The following is a 23,090-nucleotide window of genomic DNA, read 5'->3' on the forward strand; positions in this document are numbered from 1 at the left end:
TGTGTGTTTGTGTGTGTGTGTGTGTACCTGGTTGTAGGTTCCCTCTTCACCTCCACCGCCACAGTGACAGTTTGCTCGTGCACCTCCACTACTTCCAGCTGTGACCTGAAACTATATGGGACAGCACGGGATGTGACATCAGAACTTCAATCACAGTCAGAATGGTCAGATGGGATGAGATGTGTTGGATTGAAGGGTAAGAAATAAGACTGCTTACCTGTCTTCACGGTCCCGTGGAGAGTGAGTTGGCCTCCTGAAGGGTAGAACAGGGACAGGTGAGTGTGTATATGTAGGAGTGTGTGTGTAAATGTAGGAGTATGTGTGTGTGTGTGTAAATGTAGGAGTGTGTGTGTGTGTGTGTGTGTGTGTGTGTGTGTGTGTGTGTGTGTGTGTGTGTGTGTGTGTGTGTGTGTGTGTGTGTGTGTGTGTGTGTGTGTGTGTGTGTGTGTGTGTGTGTGTGTGTGTGTGTGTGTGTGCGTGCATATATTCGTGTACCTGAAGCGTGGGTGTTCTGGTGTGTCAAACGGTGTGGTAGGGAGAGAGTTGTTGGAGGAGAGAGTGGTCGCAATGGATGCTGTGGTCGCATCCTCAAAAGATGGAGGGGTGTGGGGGTGCTCTCTCTGACCTGACAGAGAGAGATAGAGAGAGATAGACCCATTCAACCCCCATTTTGAATTAAATACTCATTGAATTGCTGACATTGACAACAGCATCAGTAATCTACCACTAGAGAACATGACACGACATCTAAACAGCTTGTGTTGAAAAGAGCTCGGTCCTCAAACACTTGTCTGCCATTTTCAGGAGTGTAGTAACTGTTTTACCGTCCTCCTCCAGCAGGCGGGAGCCGCGAGCCGCTCTGAGGTGCAGTTCCTCGTTCTCCTGGTTCTCCTCTCTCTCTATGGACAGCTGTGTTTGGACACTGTTTTTGGGTGTGGGCAGGGCCCCTCCTCGCCCCCTCTTGGAGGGAGAAGACCTCAGGGCTGGGTGGGAGGAGAAGATGAGAGAAGGAAGGGGAGAACAGAGGATAATGAAATCAGTCAGAAGGAAAACTCAATGAATAAATTACTCAATCTCGATATATTTGTTTTATTTTAAATTCATTCATATATGCTTCATAAGCACTACATAAATGGGATCCATATATAACTGTATTTCCTGATCTATAAAGGATTAATAAAGGTGAACAAATAAATGCATGGTTATGTCACACAGCCGTACAGTTATAGATGATTTGTGAAGCATTTATGTAGTGAATGTGTTTCTACTCACAGCAGCTCTTTCTGAAGACAGTGGTGCTGCAGAACTTGTAGAACCTGTCTGCATAGAAACTAGGCCTGTGGACTGACACTGTGTCCTGAGAAGGGGAGAGAGAGAGAGAGAGAGAGAGAGAGAGAGAGAGAGAGAGAGAGAGAGAGAGAGAGAGAGAGAGAGAGAGAGAGAGAGAGAGAGAGAGGGAGAATTAGAGAGAGTGAGAGAGAGAGAGAGAGAGGGAGGGAGAATTAGAGAGAGAGAGAGGGAGGGAGAATTAGCGAGAAAGAGAGAGAGAGGAGAATTAGAGAGAGAGAGAGAGAGGGGGAATTAGAGAGAGAGAGAGAGAGAGCGTGAGGGAGAATTAGAGAGAGAGAGAGGGGGAGGGAGAATTAGAGAGAGAGAGAGAGAGAGAGAGATAGAGGCAGAATTAGAGAGAGAGAGAGAGAGAGAGAGAGAGAGAGAGTGAGGGAGAATTAGAGAGAGAGAGAGAGAGAGAAAGGGAGAATTAGAGAGAGAGAGAGAGAGAGAGAGAGGAGGGAGAATTGGAGAGAGAGAGAGAGAGAGAGAGAGAGAGAGAGAGAGAGAGGGAGGGAGAATTAGAGAGAGAGAGAGAGAGAGAGGGGGAAACCATTTTAGTAAACAAAACACATCTGCAAATTCAGGCATAGTGAATTATTGTAATGGGAGAGTTAGTCTGTCACCTTTTCAAACCTCTAGTTGTTTCTAGAATAATAACCTACTAGCCATTCTCAGTATCAGAGGCATATTCCATCTGTAGACTAATTATATATAATACAAATTGAGGTGTGGGTGATGGAAATGCATTTGGGGGTTAATCTACTTCTGTCTGTAAATGGCACTGCGTGCTCTTTTTCGAAGGATGGATCCCAGTCTTTTCAGGGCTGTGGCATATTGTGGGTCGGGGGTGGTCTGCCAGGCATTGGGATGACAACCCAACTCGGGATGAGGAGGGCTTTTAGCAGGTGGAATAGGGGGGACCAATTGTAGGTTTACTTAGTAGCAATGCAAATATCATGGTACAGCTATATAGACACTCAATGATCATGTTACTTTTTAATTGTAAGTTTCAAACATATATTTTGATAAATAGAATTGAAACCTGTGTCTCATTATGGTAAGTGCTGAAATAGGTATAGCCAGTTATAATTGTTATGGCTGTCCCGCCCTGACCTTAGAGAGCCGTTTTATTTCTCTATTTGGTGAGGTCAGGGTGTGATGGAGTGGGCATTCTATGTTTTGTATTTCTTTGGTTTTGGCCGAGTGTGGTTCCCAATCAGAGACAGCTGTCTATCGTCTCTGATTGGGAATCATACTTAGGTACCCTGTTTTCCCACCTATATTGTGGGATCTTGTTTATTGTTAGCTCTGTGAAGCCGGCAGAACGTGACGTTCGTTATTCCTTTTGTTGTTTTTGTTTGGTGTTCTGAGTATTAAAGATCATGAACACTTACCACGCTGCACCTTGGTCTCCTTTCGACGACAAACGTCACAGAAGATCCCACCACAAAAAGACCAAGCAGTGTTTTCTGGAGGAATGGACATGGGAGGAGATACTGGAAGGCAACGGACCCTGGGCGCAGGCTGGAGAATATCGCTGACCTAAGGAGGAGCTAGAAGCAGCAACGGCGGAACGGCGAAGATACGAGGAGTTGGCACGACGAAGCATGCACAAATTGTTTTGGGGGAGAGGCACATGCGGAGAGGCACATGGGGAGATTGACGGAGTCAGGTTATAGACCTGAGCCAACTCCCCGTGCTTACCGTGGGGAGAGAGTGACTAGTCAGGCACCATGTTATGCGGCTCTGCGCCATGTGTCACCGGTGCGCATGCACAGCCCGGTGCGCTCTGTGCCAGCTCCTCGCATTTGTCGAGCCAGAGTGGGCATTTAGCCAGGACGGATGGTCAGATGCTCTGGGCATCTGGCCTCCAGTGCGTCTCTTCGGTCCAGGATATCCTGTGCTGGCTCTGCGCACTCTGTCTCCGGTGCGTCTCCACAGCCCAGTACGTCCAGTGCCATCGCCCCGCAGTTGCCAGGCTAGGGTGAGCATCCAGCCAGGAGAGGTGGTGCCAGCTCTATGCTCCAGACCTCCAGTGCGCCTCCTCGATCCAGTATATCCTGCGCCGGCTCTACGCACAGTGTCTCTGGTGCGCTTTCACAGCCCAGTGCGTCCTGTGCCAACGCCCCGCAGTTGCCGGGCTAGGGTGAGCATCCAGTGTTGTGCCAGACCTCCAGTGCGGCTCCACAGCCCAGTATATCCTGTGCCAGCTCCACAAACCCAGCCTCCAGTGATGATCCAAGACACGAAGCCTCCAGTGATGATCCATGGCCCGAAGCCTCCAGTGATGATCCGTGGCACGAAGCCCCCTCCAGTCCGGGGCCTGCAGCAACGGTCTCCAGTCTGGAGCCTCCAACGAGGGTCCCCAGTCCGGGGCCTGCGGTGATAGTCCCCAGTCCGGCCTGCAGCGAGGGTCCCCCGTCCGGGGCCTGCAGCAAGGGTCCCCAGTCCCGGGCCTGCAGCGAGGGTCCCCAGTCCGGCCTGCAGCGAGGGTTTCCAGTCCGGGGCCTGCAGCGGGGGTCCCCAGTCCGGATCTTGAAGCGAGGGTCCCGAGTCCGGAGCCTATGGCGAGGGTCCCCAGTCCGGCCTGCAGCGAGGGTCCCCAGTCCGGGGCCTGCAGCGGGGTCCCCAGTCCGGATCTTGAAGCGAGGGTCCCGAGTCCGGAGCCTCCCCACGGCCTGCGAGGGTCCCCAGTCCAGCCTGCAGCGAGGGTCCCCAGTCCTGGGCCTGCAGCGAGGGTTTCCAGTCCGGCCTGCAGCGAGGGTCCCCAGTCCGGCCTGCAGCGAGGGTTTCTAGTCCGGCCTAAAGCGAGGGTCCCCAGTCCGGGGCCTGCAGCGAGGGTTTCCAGTCCGGGGCCTGCAGCGAGGGTCCCCAGTCCGGCCTGCAGCGAGGGTTTCCAGTCCGGCCTGCAGCGAGGGTCCCCAGTCCGGGGCCTGTAGCGAGGGTTTCCAGTCCGGGGCCTGCAGCGAGGGTTTCCAGTCCGGGGCCTGCAGCGGGGGTCCCCAGTCCGGATCTTGAAGCAAGGGTCCCGAGTCCGGAGCCTACGGCGGGGGTCCCCAGTCCGGCCTGCAGCGAGGTCCCCAGTCCGGGGCCTGCAGCGAGGGTTCCCAGTCCGGCCTGCAGTGAGGGTCCCCAGTCCGGATCTTGAAGCGAGGGTCCCGAGTCCGGCCTGCAGCGGGGGTCCCCAGTCCGGATCTTGAAGCGAGGGTCCCGAGTCCGGAGCCTACGGCGTGGGTCCCCAGTCCGGGGCCAGCAACGAGGGTCCCCGCACCAGAGGCGCAACCAACAAAATGGGGGTAGTCAGAGGTGGAGCAGGAGCTACGCCCCGAACCGGAGCCGCAGCCAAGGGTAGATGCCCACCCGAACCCTCCCCTATAGGTTTAGGTTTGCGGCCGGGTGTTCACACCTTTGGGGGTGGGGTATTGTCACGCCCTGACCTTAGAGAGACGTTTTATTTCTCTATTTCGTGAGGTCAGGGTGTGATGTGGGGTGGGCATTCTATGTTTTGTATTTCTTTGGTTTTGGCCGAGTGTGGTTCCCAATCAGAGGCAGCTGTCTAGGATGGGATCTTGTTTATTGTTAGCTCTGTGAAGTCGGCAGAACGTGACGTTCGTTATTAGTTTTGTTGTTGTTTTTTGGTGTTCTGAGTATTAAAGATCATGAACACTTACCACGCTGCACCTTGGTCTACTTTCGATGACAAACGTCACATTGGCTTAGCAGATAATAAGAAAAGACGATCAGTATTTACCTGGCTAAAAGAGAATTAAAATAATATCTATTTTTTATTTGTTTTTATTTCACCAAGTAGGCTAGATGAGAACAAGTTCTCATTTGCAACTGCGACCTGGCCAAAATAAGCAAAGCAGTTTGACACATACAACAACACAGAGTTACACATGAAACAAACAAACATACAGTCAATAATACAGTAGAAAAAGTCTATATACAGCATGTGCAAAGGAGATAAGGGAGGTAAGGCAATAAATAGGCCATGGTGGCGAAAGTAATTACAATATAGCAATTAAACACTGGAATGGTAGAATGTGCAGAAGATGAATGTGCAATTAGAGATACTGGGGTGCAAAGGAGCAAGATAAATAAATACAGTATGGGGATGAGGTAGTTGGAAGGGCTTATTACAGATGGCTATGTACAAGTGCAGTGATCTGTGAGCTGCTATGACAGCTGGTGCTTAAAGCTAGTGCGGGAGATAAGAGTCCCCAGCTTTAGTGATTTTTGCAGTTCGTTCCAGTCATTGGCATCAGAGAACTGGAAGGAGAGGAGGCCAAAGGAAGAATTGGCATTGGGGGTGACCAGGGAGATATACCTGCTGGAGCGCGTGCTACGGGTGGGTGCTGCAATGGTGACCAGTGAGCTGGCGGGGCTTTACCAAGCAGAGACTTGTAGATGACCTGGAGCCAGTGGGTTTGGCGACGAGTATGAAGCGAGGGCCAGCCAACGAGAGCGTACTGGTCGCAGTGGTGGGTGGTATATGGGGCTTTGGTGACAAAACGGATGGCACTGTGTTAGACTGCATCCAATTTGTTGAGTAGAGTGTTGGAGGCTATTTTGTAAATCACATTGTCGAAGTCGAGGATCGGTAGGATGGTCAGTTTTACGAGGGTATGTTTGGCAGCTTAAGTGAAGGATGATTTGTTGCGAAATAGGAAGCCGATTCTAGATTTTATTTTGGATTGGAGATGTTTAATGTTAGTCTGGAAGGAGAGTTTACATTCTAACCAGACACCTAGGTATTTGTAGTTGTCAACATATTCTAAGTCAGAACTGTCCAGAGTAGTGATGCTGGATGGGCGGGCGGTTGCGGGCAGCGATCGGTTGAAGAGCATGCAATTAGTTTTACTTGCATTTAAGAGCCGTTCAGAGGCCACGGAAGGAGAGTTGTTTGGCATTGAAGCTTGTCTGGAGGTTAGTTAATACAGTGTCCAAAGAAGGGCCAGGGGTATACAGAATGTCGTCTGCGTAGAGCAGCAAGAGCGACATCATTGATGTATACAGAGAAGAGAGTCGGTCCGAGAATTGAACCCTGTGGCATTCCCATAGAGACTGCCAGAGGTCCGGACAACATGCCCTCCGATTTGACACACTGAACTCTATAAGAGAAGTAGTTGGTGAACCAGGCGAGGCAATCATTTAAGAAACCAAGGCTGTTGAGTCTGCCAATAAGTATGTTGTGATTGACAGAGTCGAAAGCCTTAGCCAGGTCGTTGAATACGGCTGCACAGTAATGTCTCTAATCGATGGCGGTTATGATATTGTTTAAAACCTTGAGCGTGGCTGAGGTGCACCCATGACCAGCTCTGAAACCATAGTGCATAGTGGAGAAGGTACGGTGAAACGCATTCAACAATTTTAGATGAAGTTTTGTGGAAAAAGGATTGGGTTAGGGTTAGGGTTAGGGTTAGGGTTTCTTCCTTGGGCACAGAAATTCAAAAGGGGTGATGATATTAATTAACTGTAATTTTAATCCAAATGTGCAAATTGTCCAAACAGATCATCAAGGTAGATGGATCATTTTAAATATGTTATTGGACACTAAACATATGGCTTATTAACCCACACGGTCCAAATAATGATGATCCAAGCTTCTTTGAAAATATATATATAAGAATGTATCAACTCTACAAGCAACACCAGACTATTATTATGGTGGGGAATTTTAATACGGTTATAAATATTTCTATGGACCATAAAGGAAATCACACTACAAACATCACCCTCAGGCACTTAAGGAAATCATGAATGTCGTGGATATATTGGAATTAGTGGAAAAATGGAGGCTTAAATACCCTGACCTAGTGAGAGATACATGGTGGAGGCTTAATCAAGCTCGTCATCTTGACTACTTTCTTATGTGGAACGGCCGTCGTCGGTGGAAGAAGGTGAGGACCAAGGTGCAGCGTGGTAAGTGTTCATGTTCTTTGTATATAATCAAAACTGAACACTAAACAAAATACCAACTAGGAAGAACGAACGAACAAACGAAACAGTCCTGTCTAGTGATGACACAGAAAACAGAAAATAAACACCCACGAAACACAGGTGGGAAAAGGCTACCTAGGTATGATTATCAATCAGAGACAACTAACGACACCTGCCTCTGATTGAGAACCATACCAGGCCAAACTCAAAAAATAACATAGAAAAACAAACATAGACTGCCCACCCCAACTCACGCCCTGACCATACTAAAACAAAGACAAAACAAAGGAACTAAGGTCAGAACGTGACATTATGCCATTCTCTCTGGCACCAAACGTTTAAAAAGTGTTGATAGGGGACAGAATGTGGTCGGATCATCACATAATTGGCATATATATTACTCTTACAGAATTTCCACGTGGGCGAGGATATTGGAAATTTAATCAAAGTCTACTGGATGATAACTTGTTTATAAGTAGGACAGAATAATTTATAACTGACTTTATAACTGACTATAACTGACAGGTACAGCACATTCCCTTATTGTATGGGACACTTTTAAATGTGCCTTTAGAGGCCATGCAATTCAGTACTCATCTATAAAACAAAAGACATTTGGATCAAAAGAGTCCATATTTACAAAGGAAATTGAAGGACTAACAGTACAGTTAGATAGCAATTAAAAACTACCATAGAGGCTCAGAATAAGTTAGAGGAAAAACAAAAAGAACTGGAGGAACTTATTCAGGAAAGATCCAGTGTAATATATTATAAAAATAAACTGGATGGAATATGGGGAAAAATGCACCAAATTCTTTTTCAATCTTCAACATAGAAATGCTACCAAAAGAATGTATTGAAACTTGTTACAAATTAATTATATTTTGAAAGAGGAAGTAAAGTACTTTAAGAATATGTTTTCATTTCAGTCTCCTCCATCTCCACTAACTGACGCTAATTGTATGGATTTTTTTCCTAATAATAATGTAAAATTAACATCTGTACAGAAAGACTCGTGTGAAGGCCAAATTACAGAGGAGGAACTTCTTGATGAAATTAAAGGCTTTAAGTCTGGGAAAACTCCAGGGCTGGATGGCAGACCAGTGGAGGTATTACAACCCTTTTTTTGATATACTAAGAGGACCATTATGAGTATTTTTTAACCACTTCTATATAAACGGTAGATTATTGGACACACAACAAGAAGGTCTGATTTCATTATTACTGAAACAGGATCCAAGTGGTATATACTGTATAAAGATCCAGTCCATTTAAAAAAATTGGAGGCCTCTTACACTCCAGCGTTGTAATGCAAAAATTCTAGCTAAATGCTTGGCACATAGAATTAAAAAGGTATTGTCAGATATTATTCTTCCAAATCAAACAGGTTTTTACATGGATGATACATTGGAGATAATATAAGATAAGTACTGGAAACAATACAATACTATGAAATATCACGGACACCAGGCCTGGTTTTCATAGCTGATTTTGAAAAGGTGTTTCATAAAGTACGACTGGAGTTTACATATAAATGCCTGGAATATTACATGAGCTCTCCAAACAGGTCAGGGACAAAGTTCTGGAGAAGTACAGATCAGGGTTGGGTTATAAAAAAATATCAAAACTTTGAACATCCCACAAAACACAATTAAATCCATTGTAAAAAAAATTTAAAGAATATGGCACCACAACAAACCTGCCAAGAGACGGCCGCTCACCAAAGGTGGGCAAGGAGGGCATTAATCAGAGAGGCAACAAAGAGACCAAAGATAACCCTGAAGGAGCTGCAAAGCTCCACAGTGGAGATTGAGTATCTGTCCATAGGACCACTTTAAGCTGTACACTCCACAGAGCTGGGCTTTACGGAAGAGTGGCCAGAAAAAAAGCCATTGCTTCAAGAAGAAAATAAGCAAACACGTTTGGTGTTCGCCAAAAGACATGTGGTAGACTCCCCAAACATATGAAAGAAGGTACTCTGGTCAAATACTAAAATTTAGCTTTTTGGACATCAAGGAAAACGCTATGTCTGGCGCAAACTCAACACCTCCCCTCACCCTGAGAACACCATCCCCACAGTGAAGCATGGTGGTGGCAGCATCATGCTGTGGGGATGTTTTTCATTGGCAGGGACTGTGAAACTGGTCAGAATTGAAGGAATGCTGGATGGCCCTAAATACAGGGGTATTCTTGAGGGAAACCTGTTTTAGTATTCCAGAGATTTGAGACTGGGATGGAGGTTCACCTTCCAGCAGGACAATGGCCCTAAGCATACTGCTAAAGCAACACTTGAGTGGTTGAAGGGGAGACATTTAGATGTCTTGGAAAGGCCTAGTCAATGCGCAGACCTCTATCCAATTGAGAATCTGTGGTATGACTTAAAGATTGCTGTACACCAGCAGAATCCATCCATCTTGAAGGAGCTGGAGCAGTTTTGCCTTGAGGAATGGGCAAAAATCCCAGTCGCTAGATGTGTCAAGCTTATAGAGACATACCCCAAAAGACTTGCAGCTGTAATTGCTGCAAAAGGTGGATCGGCTCTACAAAGTATTGACTTTGGGGGGTGAATAGTTATGCACGCTCAAGTTTTCATTTTTTTGTTTTATTTCTTGTTTGTTTCACAATAAAAATTATCTTCAAAGTGGTAAGCATGTTGTGTAAATCAAATGATACAAAATACCCACAAATCCATTTTAAATCCAGGTTGCAAGGCAACAAAATAGGAAGAATTCCAAGGTGGTGAATACTTTTGCAAGCCACTGTAGCAATACTGGATGATTTGAAAAGTGATAGTCAACCAATCACTAATATAATAATTATTTTTGCAAAAATGTTAATCTCAATTTACAATCTGTAGAAGCTATGAGAATAGAAAGGTAAAAAGTACTTTTGTGAAGCATCACAGCACAGTTAAAAAATATATGGCAAATAGAAATCCAAAATGGATAGTGTTAAGAGATAGATGGGAGGGGTTGAATGGAGCTGAAGGGTGGGACTAATAACAACAAGATGATAAATCTAAAACATACGGCGTTTGTAAAATATGTATAGGTTCAGAAATGATACGAAATATCACAGTTACAAATATAAATCAAACTGGATGGACATAAGAAATAGAGGAAGAACTAAAAACAAATAAAATATAACTATTGTAAAATAGATTGTGTCTGTAAAATGTGTATAACATGAATAAACTGAAGGTAGAAGTGTTATTGTTAATTAGTTTACTCCAGTTGGGGGAGGGGGGTGGTAGGGTTTGCGGGGAATAATAAAGGCATATATTTAAAAAAGTGTGTATGTGTATATGCATGAATGTCAATATATATATATATATATATATATATATATATATATATTCCTGGGGGTCCATAACCTGGGCCAGGCTGGGAGAGAGTCCCAGGGCTCACCAGCAGGGGGCGATGAGAAAAACCTGTGACCCAGATACAGTGGGGCAAAAAAGTATTTAGTCAGCCATCAATTGTGCAGGTTCTCCCACTTAAAAGATGAGAGAGGCCTGTAATTTTCATCATAGGTACACTTCAACTATGACAGACAAAATGAGAAAAAAAATCCAGAAAATCACATTGTGGGATTTTTAATGAATTTATTTGCAAATTATGGTGGAAAATAAGTATTTGGTCACCTACAAACAAGCAAGATTTCTGGCTCTCACAGACCTGTAACTCCTCCACTCGTTACCTGTATTAATGGCACCTGTTTGAACTTGTTATCAGTATAAAAGACACCTGTCCACAACCTCAAACAGTCACACTCCAAACTCCACTATGGCCAAGACCAAAGACAAAGAGCTGTCAAAGGACACCAGAAACAAAATGGTAGACCTGCACCAGGCTGGGAAGACTGAATCTGCAATAGGTAAGCAGCTTGGTTTGAAGAAATCAACTGTGGGAGCAATTATTAGGAAATGGAAGACATACAAGACCACTGATAATCTCCCTCGATCTGGGGCTCCACACAAGATCTCACCCCGTGGGGTCAAAATGATCACAACAACGGTGAGCAAAAATCCCAGAACCACATGGGGGGACCTAGTGAATGACCTGCAGAGAGCTGGGACCAAAGTAACAAAGCCTACCATCAGTAACACACTATGCCGCCAGGGACTCAAATCCTGCAGTGCCAGACGTGTCCCCCTGCTTAAGCCAGTACACGTCCAGGCCCGTTTGAAGTTTGCTAGAAAGCATTTGGATGATCCAGAAGAAGATTGGGAGAATGTCATATGGTCAGATGAAACCAAAATAGAACTTTTTGGTAAAAACTCAACTCGTCGTGTTTGGAGGACAAAGAATGCTGAGTTGCATCCAAATAACACCATACCTACCGTGAAGCATGGGGGTGGAAACATCATGCTTTGGGGCTGTTTTTCCGCAAAGGGACCAGGACGACTGATCCGTGTAAAGGAAAGAATGAATGGGGTCATGTATCGTGAGATTTTGAGTGAAAACCTCCTTCCATCAGCAAGGGCATTGAAGACGAAATGTGGCTGGGTCTTTCAGCATGACAATGATCCCAAACACACCGCCCAGGCAACAAAGGAGTGGCTTCGTAAGAAGCATTTCAAGGTCCTGGAGTAGCCTAGCCAGTCTCTAGATCTCAACCCCATAGAAAATCTTTGAAGGGAGTTGAAAGTCTGTGTTGCCCAGCAGCCCCAAAACATCACTGCTCTAGAGGAGATCTGCATGGAGGAATGGGCCAAAATACCAGCAACAGTGTATGAAAACCTTGTGAAGACTTCCAGAAAATGTTTGACCTCTGTCATTGCCAACAAAGGGTATATAACAAAGTATTGAGATAAACTTTTGTTATTGACCAAATACTTATTTTCCACCATAATTTGCAAATAAATTCATAAAAAATCCTACAATGTGATTTTCTGGATTTTTTTCTCATTTTGTGTGTCATAGTTGTAGTGTACCCATGATGAAAATTACAGGCCTCTCTCATCTTTTTAAGTGGGAGAACTTGCACAATTGGTGGCTGACTAAATACTTTTTTGCCCCACTGCTAGTCATCTATAAAAATATACATATGGGTATGTATGTGTATGTACAGTTGAAGTCGGAAGTTTACATACACTTAGGTTGGAGTCATTAAAACTTGTTTTTCAACTACTCCACAGATTTCTTGTTAACAGACTATAGTTTTGGCAAGTTGGTTAGGACATCTACTTTGTGCATAACACAAGTCATTTTTCCAACAATTGTTTCCAGGCGGATTATTTCACTTTTAATTCACTGTTTGACAATTCCAGTGGGTCAGAAGTTTACATACACTAAGTTGACTGTGCCTTTAAACAGCTTGGAATAGCTTCTGATAGGCTAATTGACATGGCCTGTGTAAGCCTAGGTAAGGTGCTAGTCACTGGGGCTGTGCAAGCCTAGGTAAGGTGCTAGTCACTGGGGCTGTGTAAGCCTAGGTAATGTGCTAGTCACTGGGGCTGTGTAAGCCTAGGTAAGGTGCTATTCACTAGGCCTGTGCAAGCGTAGGTAAGGTGCTAGTCACTGGGCCTGTGCAAGCCTAGGTAAGGTGCTAGTCACTGGGCCTGTGCAAGCCTAGGTAAGGTGCTAGTCACTGGGCCTGTGCAAGCCTAGGTAAGGTGCTAGTCACTGGGCCTGTGCAAGCCTAGGTAAGGTGCTAGTCACTGGGCCTGTGCAAGCCTAGGTAAGGTGCTAGTCACTGGGCCTGTGCAAGCCTAGGTAAAGTGCTTGTCACCGGGCTGGACTCACCCCGTCATTACTAATCAGAGACTTCCATGAGTGTTCCAGTTTCTTGATGACCCTAAAGGACAGTAAAGGTAACTGGATGAGAAAAAAACTCAGTGATTCATACATCATTATATTAGTACTGGTGCTATTGATTAGTAGGACATTAGTAGCACAGTGAGTGATTTTGTGAAATGAACCTGTAGGACTGCAGGATGTCGATGATTCCAATAAAAAGAAGGAGTTGTTCTCCTTTACCATCCACAGCAGGAATACCACCCATTCTGGAGAGAGAGAAAGAGAGAGAGAGAGACATAGAGAGAGAGAGAGCGAGAGAGAGAGGGAGAGAGAGACAGAGACAGAGAGAGAGAGAGAGAGAGAGAGAGAGAGAGAGAGAGAGAGAGAGAGAGAGACAGACAGACAGAGAGCGAGAGACAGAGAGAGAGAGAGAGAGGGAGTGAGAGACAGAGTGAGACAGAGAGACAGAGAAAGAAAGAAAGAAAGAAAGAAAGAAAGAAAGAAAGAAAGAAAGAAAGAAAGAAAGAAAGAAAGAAAGAAAGAAAGAAAGAAACAGGCAGAGAGAATCTCATGTAGGGGGAAAAGAGAGAGAGAGAGTGAGTGAGTGAGTGAGTGAGTGAGTGAGTGAGTGAGTGAGTGAGTGAGTGAGTGAGAGAGAGAAAGAAAGAAAGAAAGAAAGAAAGAAAGAAAGAAAGAAAGAAAGAGCGAAAGAAAGAAAGAGCGAAAGAAAGAAAGAGAGAGGCAGAGAGAATCTCATGTAGGGGGAAAAGACTTCAAGACACATGGAATCATTGTTTGTGTGTTTGCACACTTGTGCCTTTGTGTGTTAAGCTGGATAACTCACGTAGCATCGTGGTCTAGTGTGTCTCTACACGTCTTCCCTCCCTGTATAGACTCCATGGCAGTGGAGTAGAGGGCTCTCTGGGTCACAGGTTTCTTCTCATCGCCCCCTGCTGGTGAGCCCTGGGACTCTCTCCCAGCCTGGCCCAGGTTATGGACCCCCAGCAACAGACTGTAATCCATGATTTTAAAGCTCTCTAGCACCTGGGGTACCACCCATACAGAGAATGGAGGTCAGAATGAATGATAGCAGGAGCTACCAGACAGCACAGACACACAGGTCATAATGCCCCCTCCCATTCACATGCATTCTACATCCCCTCTCCTCCCCCCTCCCCTCACCCTCTCCTCCCTCTCTCTCACCAGGCAATCTCTCTGTAGGGTCTTAAGCAGAGCACCATATGTATCCTGATCCAGTGTCAGTCCGTCCGGTACATCTGCTATAAAGTCCAGATCTTTAAAGGTGGGATTAGATTTCTCCCTCTCTTTCTTGGACGCACGGCGTTTATACGTGGAACCCTTCAGGTCGAACTTGAGGTGCATGCGGACGGCGCGCGGTAACACATTGTTCATGACCACGATACGGATGTTTTTGCCCCCACACTGGACGCAGTAGAGACCAAAGAACTTAGGAAGCAGGGTCCTCGGGTTCTGATTCAAATTCTAGAGAGGGGAGGAGAGGAAGAGGGGAGAAGAAGAAGAGGAGGAGGGAGAGAAAATTAAAGGGTGCAAAAAAGAGAATTGTGTGCCTATTTCAGTGTTCTTTTCATGCCATCATATTGAGCAGGACATGAAAAATCCAGTGGATTTCAGAGATATGTCAGTTCAACTAGTTAAACATTTCAGAAACACTTTATTTGCATAGTCCCAGGTAGATGCTTGTGGATAGTTTGTAGATGTTCAATAGGGGGGTCTAATCCTGGACGCTGATTGGTGTCTATTCCACAAGTTACCACTGGCTAAATCTATGACTTTAAAATGCCTATTTACTCTGTTCCATCTGACTGCACAATCCACTGTCTCATCAGCGCAGCCAGGCAATTTATAAACTTCATCTCCACCATAAAAAGCATGTAGACATTATCTCCCATTTCTTTTAGAGTAGCAATTGGTTTTCAATAGCGGAGATTTGTATAAATCTTGCTGTCTGTCTCTCCAACATTTGCAACCTTGTTGGTCTAGGGATAAGACAGACAGACAGGCAGCTTTACTCAGCCAATCAAAATCATGAATCAGCAAAATATTTATGGATATATACAAATTAATGTCAAAAGAAAACAGGTCAAACGAAACGAAAAGCAATTAGTTTGCAGTCTTTCCAGCTTCAGTTATTGTTATTGTGTTAGCTGTGTTGTTGGCTCGCTCCTCTGAACAACAGTGTCCTGACGAGGGAGCACATTTTCTATTCCAGGTGAAATCGTGTCTCATTAGCTCATTGTTATGGATGTATCCAAATAAATGTCACTAGAAAACAGCTTAAACAGATGCAGCAACTTTGCTGTTATTCTGGCTGCACTGTTTGACCTGAACGTAAATTAGTCGTAGTTGGCTAAGCAAGAGATAAGAACGTTGCAGGCCAGTACGACAATAGAACATTTAGAATGAACCACTGGGTCGCATCCATCACAGGAGGTTGGTGGTACCTTAATTGGGGAGGACGGGCTTGTGGTAATGGTTGGAGCAGAATTAGTGGAATGATAGGAAATACATCAAACACATGGTTTCCATTCCATTAGCTCTGTTCCAGCCGTTATTATGAGCCGTCCTCCCCTCGGCAGCCTCCTGTGGCATCCATAGATACAGAACAAAAAGAACTAGGTTGCGTCTCTGGCAACCGAACCGATAGATCGAAAAACAAGCTACCCTACATTTGTGTCAGGACTATATCTTGTGGAAGGATGAAATGGTATGAATAAATTGATCCCCCCAAAAGTTTTTAATGGAAAAATGTCAATCATTATTTTAATATGTTGGTAATCCGTTGTATTAAAATGACAATGCCCTCGAAGCCTGTGATTGGAGGATATATTGGCATGGTTTGCCAATTATATCCTCCAAACACTGGCTCCTCAATCATTATCACTTAAACAACATACACTATATATACTGTACAAAAGTATGTGGACACCCCTTCAAATTAATGGCTTCAGCTATTTCAGCCACACCCATTGCTGACAGGTTTATAAAATTGATCACACAGCCATGCAATCTCCATAGACAAACGTTGGCAGTAGTATTGCCTAACGTAAGAGCTCAATGATTCTCAACGTGGCACAATCATAGGACGCCACCTTCCCAATAAGTCAGTTCGTCAAATTTCTGCCCTGCTGGAGCTGCCCCAGTCAACTGTGAGTGCTGTTAATGTGAGGTGGAAATGTCTAGGAGCAACAACAGCTCAGCTGCGATGTGGTAGACCACACATTGTATTTGTCACATGCACCGAATACAACAGGTGTAGTAGACCTTACCGTAAAATGCTTACTTACAAGCCCTTAACCAACAATGCAGTTCAAGAAATAGAGTCAATAAAATATTTAATAAATAAACAAAAGTAAATTTAAAAAATGAATCAATCAAAAAGTAACACAATAAATGTACATAACAATAACGCGTCTATATACTGTATCGGGGGTTAAGTGATTATGCATAGATAATAAACAGCGAGTAGCAGCAGTGTAAAAACAAGGGGACGACGACAATATAAATAGTCTGGGTGGCCATTTGATTAGTTGTTCAGCAGTCTTGTGGAGAAGCTGTTAAGGAGCCTTTTGGTCTGAGACTTGGTTAACCGGTACCGCTTGCAGTGCAGTAGCACCTTCCTGTGACATTGGTTGCTGTAGGTGTCCTGGAGGGCAGGTAGTTTGCCCCTGGTGATGCGTTGTGCAGACCACACTACCCTCTGGAGAGCCTTGCGGTTGAGGGCGGTGCAGTTGCCGTACCAGACAGTGATACAGCCCGACAGGATGCTCTTGATTGTGCATCTGTAAAAGTTTGTAAGTGTTTTAGGTGACAAGTCAAATTAATTCAGCCTCCTGAGGTTGAGGCTGTTGCGCCTTCTTCACCATGCTGTTGCGCCTTCTTCACCACGCTGTCTGTGTGGGTGGACCATTTCAGTATGTCAGTGATGTGTACATCGAGGAACTTTCCACCTTCTCCACTACTGTCCCGTCGATGTGGATGGCATGCTGAAGTTATTACTTACACTTTGGATGGTGTACACTCAGTCACTACAAAGATATAGGCACCCTTCCTAACTCAGTTGCCAGAGAGGAAGAAAACTGCTCCTGGATTTCACTATGAGGCCTATGATGACTTTAAAACAGCGACAATGATGACTTTAAAACAATTACAGAGCTACTTACCAAGATGAGTTACAGTTTTGACTTAAATCTACTTGAAAAACTATGGCAAGACTTGAAAAATGTCTGTGTAGCAATGATCAATAACCAACTTGACAGATCTTGAATCATTTTTTTATAATAATGTGAAAATATTGTACAATCCGGATCATTGTCTTGCTGCATGACCCAGCTGCACTTTAGCTTCAGCTCACTGATGGATGGCCTGACATTCTCATATATAATTCTCTGATACAGAGCAGAACTCATGGTTCCTTCTATTAAAGCAGGTGGTCCAGGTCCTGGGGTAGTAAAGCATCTCCAAACCATCACACTACCACCACCATGCTGACCGTTAGTATGAGGTTCTTACTGTGGAATGCAGGGTTTGGTTTTCGCCAAATATAATGGGACCCATCTCATCCAAAAAGTTCTACATTTGACGCATCTTTTCATAGAACATTCTTCCAAGAGTCTTGATGATCATCCAGGTGCTTTTTAGAACACTTGAGTCAACCAGAGAAACGGAGCAAATACTTTTTCACGGCACTGTATGGAAATGAGATATTTTCAATATATTTGAAAAGGTGCCTAAAAACATGTTTTCACTTTATCATCATGGGGTATTGTGTGTAGATGTGTGAAAAACAAAACAAATTGAATTAATTTTGAATCCAGGCTGTACCACAACAAAATGTGGAATAAGTCAAGGGGTATGAATACTTTCTGAAGGCACTGTAGTTTGTTGATAGTATGACCATCTGTAGATCATCTAATTGAGACTATCCAGATAAAGTAGGACCAACATTTCCCCTTCAAAATGATTAGAAATAAGAAATGTCTGGGAAATGAATGTTCATTAAACCATAAATTGATATAAAAACAAGAATACTGTACTGTCGTTTTATTGATAAGCTTGCTATACGCTATATAAACTGTATTATGATAACAATATTAACAAGAAAATGCCCCTGCAGATTCTGCCAAGAGCGACCCTGGCTCCTGGCCCATACACTTGACAGATGTGAGTCGGCTGGACTCAAAGCCTCTGGTCGTGTGTGTGCTTTAGGCGTGTGTCTTAGTTGTGTGCTTAGCCTCTTTAGTGTCACAGCTGACCATAGGTTAACCCCAGGGGCCAAGGGTCAAAGTGACCAACACAAACACACACACTTTTTATTTATTAGAATGAAGGGGGAGCTTGTGACAGACTAACCATGTAGTATCCAGGAAGTAGTTTCTGCAGAAACTCCGCCTCCTTGGCATTGACTGTTTTGATGATGAACTCATCGTCCCTGGTTACATAGAATATGGAGCCGCTGGCCCCCGGGTTGGACAGCTCGATCAGGGGCTCGTTACATAGAGAGTACTGGAGAGAGAGCATAGATATACACACAGGTTAGGTCAGTGGGTCATAGAGATAGCATAGAAAATGGCACCAACACTGGAGTGGTTCAAATAGGGCACTTTACATGGTGCTTCAGACCTTCTTTAGGCACTTTGCAGGGTTTCTACTTTCTACAGACACCTGAAGTGGAGTCTGGAAGGCCAGATAAACACAGGGGCTTAACAAGTTTAAGGGGAGAGTGTGAAGATCCTCTCAGTCTCTACACAAGTATATGATACCCCGTATTCAGAAAACGGAGAATGTTGCACTATGTATTCCTCATGCTGGATTAATGCAATGAGACTAAAACATGACTATTTCCTGTAAGTGTAAAACCATGCATAGAAAACCCATAGAAACAAATAGAAACAGAAGGTTGTTTCTGATTAGGCCTATACTGTACCTGACTGTCTACTGTTATCAGCTTGGAGCTTTAAAAAGAAAACCTTAATCTGCTAATCTCCATCTGGTGCAGGTAGAGTGGGATTTTATAGGAGTGACTGTGTGTGCACGTGTGTATGTGCACGCATTTACAGTATGTGTGTAAGAGTGTAAGTGTGGTGTGTGTGAGTCAATCTATGCATATGTACACTCAGTGTACATATGCATAGATTGCTGCATTAATCCAGCACATTCCTAACGCCTTCCTAATATTGAGTTGCACCCCTTTTGCCCTCAGAACAGCCTGAATTCGTCGGGGCATGGACTTTACATGGTGTTGAAAGCGTTCCACAGGGATGCTGGCCCACGTTGACTCCAATTCTTCCCACAGTAGTGTCAAATTGGCTGTTGCTTGTGAAAAACTCAGCAGACTTGCAGTTGTTGACACACTCCGGTGCGCCTAGCATCTTCTACCATACCCTGTTCAAAGGCACTTAAATATTTTGTCTTGCCCATTCACCCTCTGAATGGCACACATACAGAATCCTGTATGTCTCAATTGTCTCAAGGCTTAGAAAATCCTTATTTAACCTGTCTCTTCCCTTTCATCTACACTGATTGAAGTTAATTTAACAAATGACATCAATAAGAAATCATAGCTTTCACCTGGATAGTCTGTCATGGAAAGAGCAGGTGTTCCTAATGTATTAGGTGTTCCTAATGTATTTCTGTGTATTTCTGTGTATTTCTGTGTGTGTGTGTGTGTGTGTGCGTGTGCGTGTGCGTGTGCGTGTGCGTGTGCGTGTGCGTGTGCGTGTGTGTGTGTGTGGCCAGAGGACGGGGAAGTCAGACTGGATGGAACCGGGGGTTATGTTTCCTTGATAAATCCACAGGATGTCATGTTAGTTATGCATTTAGTCACTTGATGTAGGACACTTTATTTAAAGGTGCAATATGCAGAAATTGCTCCACCATTTCCTGGTTGCAGAAATTAAAATAGTTTGCCTAATTTCAGTTTGTGACAAAACAAGTTGTCATTGTGTAGAGAATCATTGTACCATCTAAACCGCTGTAAAATATATTTTCTATAACCCAAAGTATTTTCAGCTGTTTGAAGCTGGTATACAAAACAGCAAGTAAAAGACGCTAAAATGAAACTTAAGAACGGGAAGCATAGAAATAGCGCATAGAAATAGCTTCTTAGACTTGCTTTCAATGAGAATGGCAGAGCTATAACTCACATTTCTATGTGAATTTAGTCAGGTCGCCCAGAAAGTTACATATTGCAGCTTTAACCTAGGTATTAACAAGACTATCTGTAGTGCTATATTTATTGAGGTTACTATGGTTACTGTCTCTCACCAGGTAGTCATCTGGCCGGATCCCAAACAGTTCTCGGAAGTAGCGGAAGGCCACGGGGGCATAGGTCTTAAACCTGAAGTCTGGGTAGTGATGGGCAGGAGTCAGGTTACTGCCCTCACTGGAGGGAGAGAAGATGGGAGTGAGGATGAGAGGCAGAAAGAGAGAACGACAGGAGATAGGAAGGGACAGAACAAGTTATTGTACTAGAGAGCATTTCACTTTGTAGGTGGTTTTATCCACACACCAAAAACAAAAAACACCCCTCCCCATTTGTAAACACACACATCTGCCATCCACACACACACACACACACACACACACACACACACACACAAAGTCAGACACACACCTGGGGAAGAAGATGCTCTCCACCACGTAGAAGTCCTGCATGAGGACATCTCTCTCTGGCTTGGAGCTCAGGTTGCCCACCGTGTAGCCGATGCCCAGCTGGATGGCACCTTTCAGGGCAGAGGACGTGGTCTGGAGGGCACAGGCAGGCAGGTTACAAACCACAAGTCACCAAAATAGATCCATGAAAATTAAAATGAGGGAGGAAAAGGATGAGAGGAGGACAGTGAGATAGGAGAAGTCAAAGAAGTACAGAAAGGTCTGGGGAGAGAAGAAGGAAGAAAACAGAGAGGTAGGAGAGGACATGGAAGACATGGACATGGAAGAGAGGGAAGAAGGAGAGACAAGTAAGGTATGGGATGGAGGGAGGAGAGATAGTGGAGACAGAATAGAAGAACATGAAGATGAGAGGGGAAGGAGAGAGAGGGATTCAGGAGAGGAAAGGTGAGAGAGGGATGCAGAAGAGGAAAGGAATAGTGTACCTTCTTATAGGTGGTCTCTCCAGAGGCATCTACTCTCCTGTGGCCGATCTTCTTCTCCTGACCTGGGCCTAGACCCTGAGCTGTGGGGGACGGCATCTGACAGAGAAGAGAGGAGACTGGCTTTACATGTGTGTGTGTGTGTGTGTGTGTGTGTGTGTGTGTGTGTGTGTGTGTGTGTGTGTGTGTGTGTGTGTGTGTGTGTGTGTGTGTGTGTGTGTGTGTGTGTGTGTGTGTGTGTGTGTGTGTGTGTGTGTGTGTAACTCACCTCACTAGTTATTGTAGACTCCCTACGACCAGTGTCTTTTGTTGATAAACAGAGAAGAGAGAAAAAGAGAACATCAATGCATAATTTAAGCCTAATTGTGAGATACATACATGTACCAGGATAAAAGGCACCTGTTATTGCCAGGAAGGCATAAAACATAAAAATCAAGCTACGTAAATCTATGTTTCTATACTATATCACTACTACTATTAAAGGTGTATTTCCTCTGGGAAACATCAGCTAGAGGGGTGTAGTGAAGAATAATGATGGGCCAACCCAAGTCTACTATCACCAGTGTTGGACACCATACCCAACACACACTGACATTACCGACACACAATCACACACACATCAACCTGAGACTTGACCCATGCTGCCCTAACCATACAATGCTGGACTCTTGCCCTCGTTGGCAGTCAAGTGCAGGTGGTCATCACTTACCAACCCAACACGGTGTCACACACATGGACCATCCATCAAATGCATTATATTACGTTTGTATTATTCACACCTGTTTCAGATCAAATCAAATTTTATTTGTCACACTGAATACAACAGGTGTAGTACACCTTACATTGAAATGCTTACTTATAAGTCCTTAACCAACAATGCAGTTTTAAGAAAATACCTAAAAAAAAGTAAGACATTAAAGTAACGAATAAAGAGCAGCAGTAAAATAACAATAGTGAGGCTATATACAGGGTGTACCGGTACAGAGAAAATGTGCAGCGTTTAGTCGAGGTAGAGGTATTAAAGTGACTATGAATAGATAATAACAGAGAGTAGCAGCAGCGTAGAAGAGAGGGGGGGCGGGCAAGGCAAATGGTCTGCATAGCCATTTGATTAGATGTTCAGGAGTCCTTTGGATTGGGGGTAGAAGCGGTTTAGAAGCCTATTGGACCTAGACTTGGCATTCTGGTACCACTTGCCATACGGTAGCAGGGAGAACAGTCTGTGAATAGGGTAGCTGGAGTCTTTGCCAATTTTTAGGGTCTTCCTCTTACACCGCCTGGTATAGAGATCCTGGGTGGCAGAAAGCTTGGCCCGGGGAATGTACTGCGCCGTACGCACTACCCTGTGTAGTGCTTTGTGGTCAAAGGCCGAGCAGTTGCCATACCAGGCAGGGATGCAATCTGCCAGGATACTCTCGATGGTGCAGCTGTAGAACCTTTTGAGGATCTGAGGACCCATGCCAAATCTTTTCAGTCTCCTGAGGGGGAATAGGTTTTGTCATGCCCTCTTCACTACTGTCTTGGTGTTCTTGGACCATGTTGGTTTGTTGGTGAAGTGGACGCCAAGAAATTTGAAGCCCTCAACCTGCTCCAATACAGCCTCATCGGTGAGAATGGGGGAGTGCTCGATCCTTCTTTTCCTGTAGTCCAGAATAATCTCCTTAGTCTTGATCACGTTGAGGGAGAGGTTGTTGTCCTTGTACCACACTGTCAGGTCTCTGACCTCCTCCCTATAGGCTGTCTCGTCGTTGTCGGTGATCAGACCTACCACCGTTGTATCATCGGCAAACTTAATGATGGTGTTGGAGTCGTGCCTGACCGTGCAGTCATGAGTGACAGGGAGCACAGGAGGGGAATGAGCACGCACCCCTGAGGGGCCCCCATGTTGAGGATCAGTGTGGCGGATGTGTTGTTACCTACCCTTACCACCTGGGGATGGCCC

The 23,090-nt window shown here is 44.8% G+C and overlaps 1 protein-coding gene across 3 annotated transcripts in view; it reads right to left on the reverse strand.

Moving 5' to 3' along the window:
- Positions 1–23,090, reverse strand: part of LOC135511009 (phosphatidylinositol 4-phosphate 5-kinase type-1 gamma-like) — a 38,767-nt gene that overhangs the window by 6,266 nt on the left and 9,411 nt on the right. For all 3 annotated transcript variants that reach the window (XM_064932457.1, XM_064932449.1, XM_064932439.1), the window contains exons 2-15: positions 21,417–21,451; positions 21,152–21,247; positions 20,671–20,801; positions 20,322–20,439; positions 18,408–18,560; positions 14,220–14,519; positions 13,861–14,060; positions 13,199–13,282; positions 13,023–13,074; positions 1,273–1,357; positions 825–983; positions 496–625; positions 218–253; positions 28–111 (exon numbers count right to left, since the gene is read on the reverse strand). In XM_064932457.1, the coding sequence (XP_064788529.1) occupies positions 28–111; positions 218–253; positions 496–625; positions 825–983; positions 1,273–1,357; positions 13,023–13,074; positions 13,199–13,282; positions 13,861–14,060; positions 14,220–14,519; positions 18,408–18,560; positions 20,322–20,439; positions 20,671–20,801; positions 21,152–21,247; positions 21,417–21,451 (1,663 nt within the window). The remainder of the gene's footprint in view (positions 1–27; positions 112–217; positions 254–495; positions 626–824; positions 984–1,272; positions 1,358–13,022; positions 13,075–13,198; positions 13,283–13,860; positions 14,061–14,219; positions 14,520–18,407; positions 18,561–20,321; positions 20,440–20,670; positions 20,802–21,151; positions 21,248–21,416; positions 21,452–23,090) is intronic.

The sequence above is a fragment of the Oncorhynchus masou genome, chromosome 3, assembly GCF_036934945.1.
Source record: "Oncorhynchus masou masou isolate Uvic2021 chromosome 3, UVic_Omas_1.1, whole genome shotgun sequence".
NCBI lineage: Eukaryota > Metazoa > Chordata > Actinopteri > Salmoniformes > Salmonidae > Oncorhynchus > Oncorhynchus masou.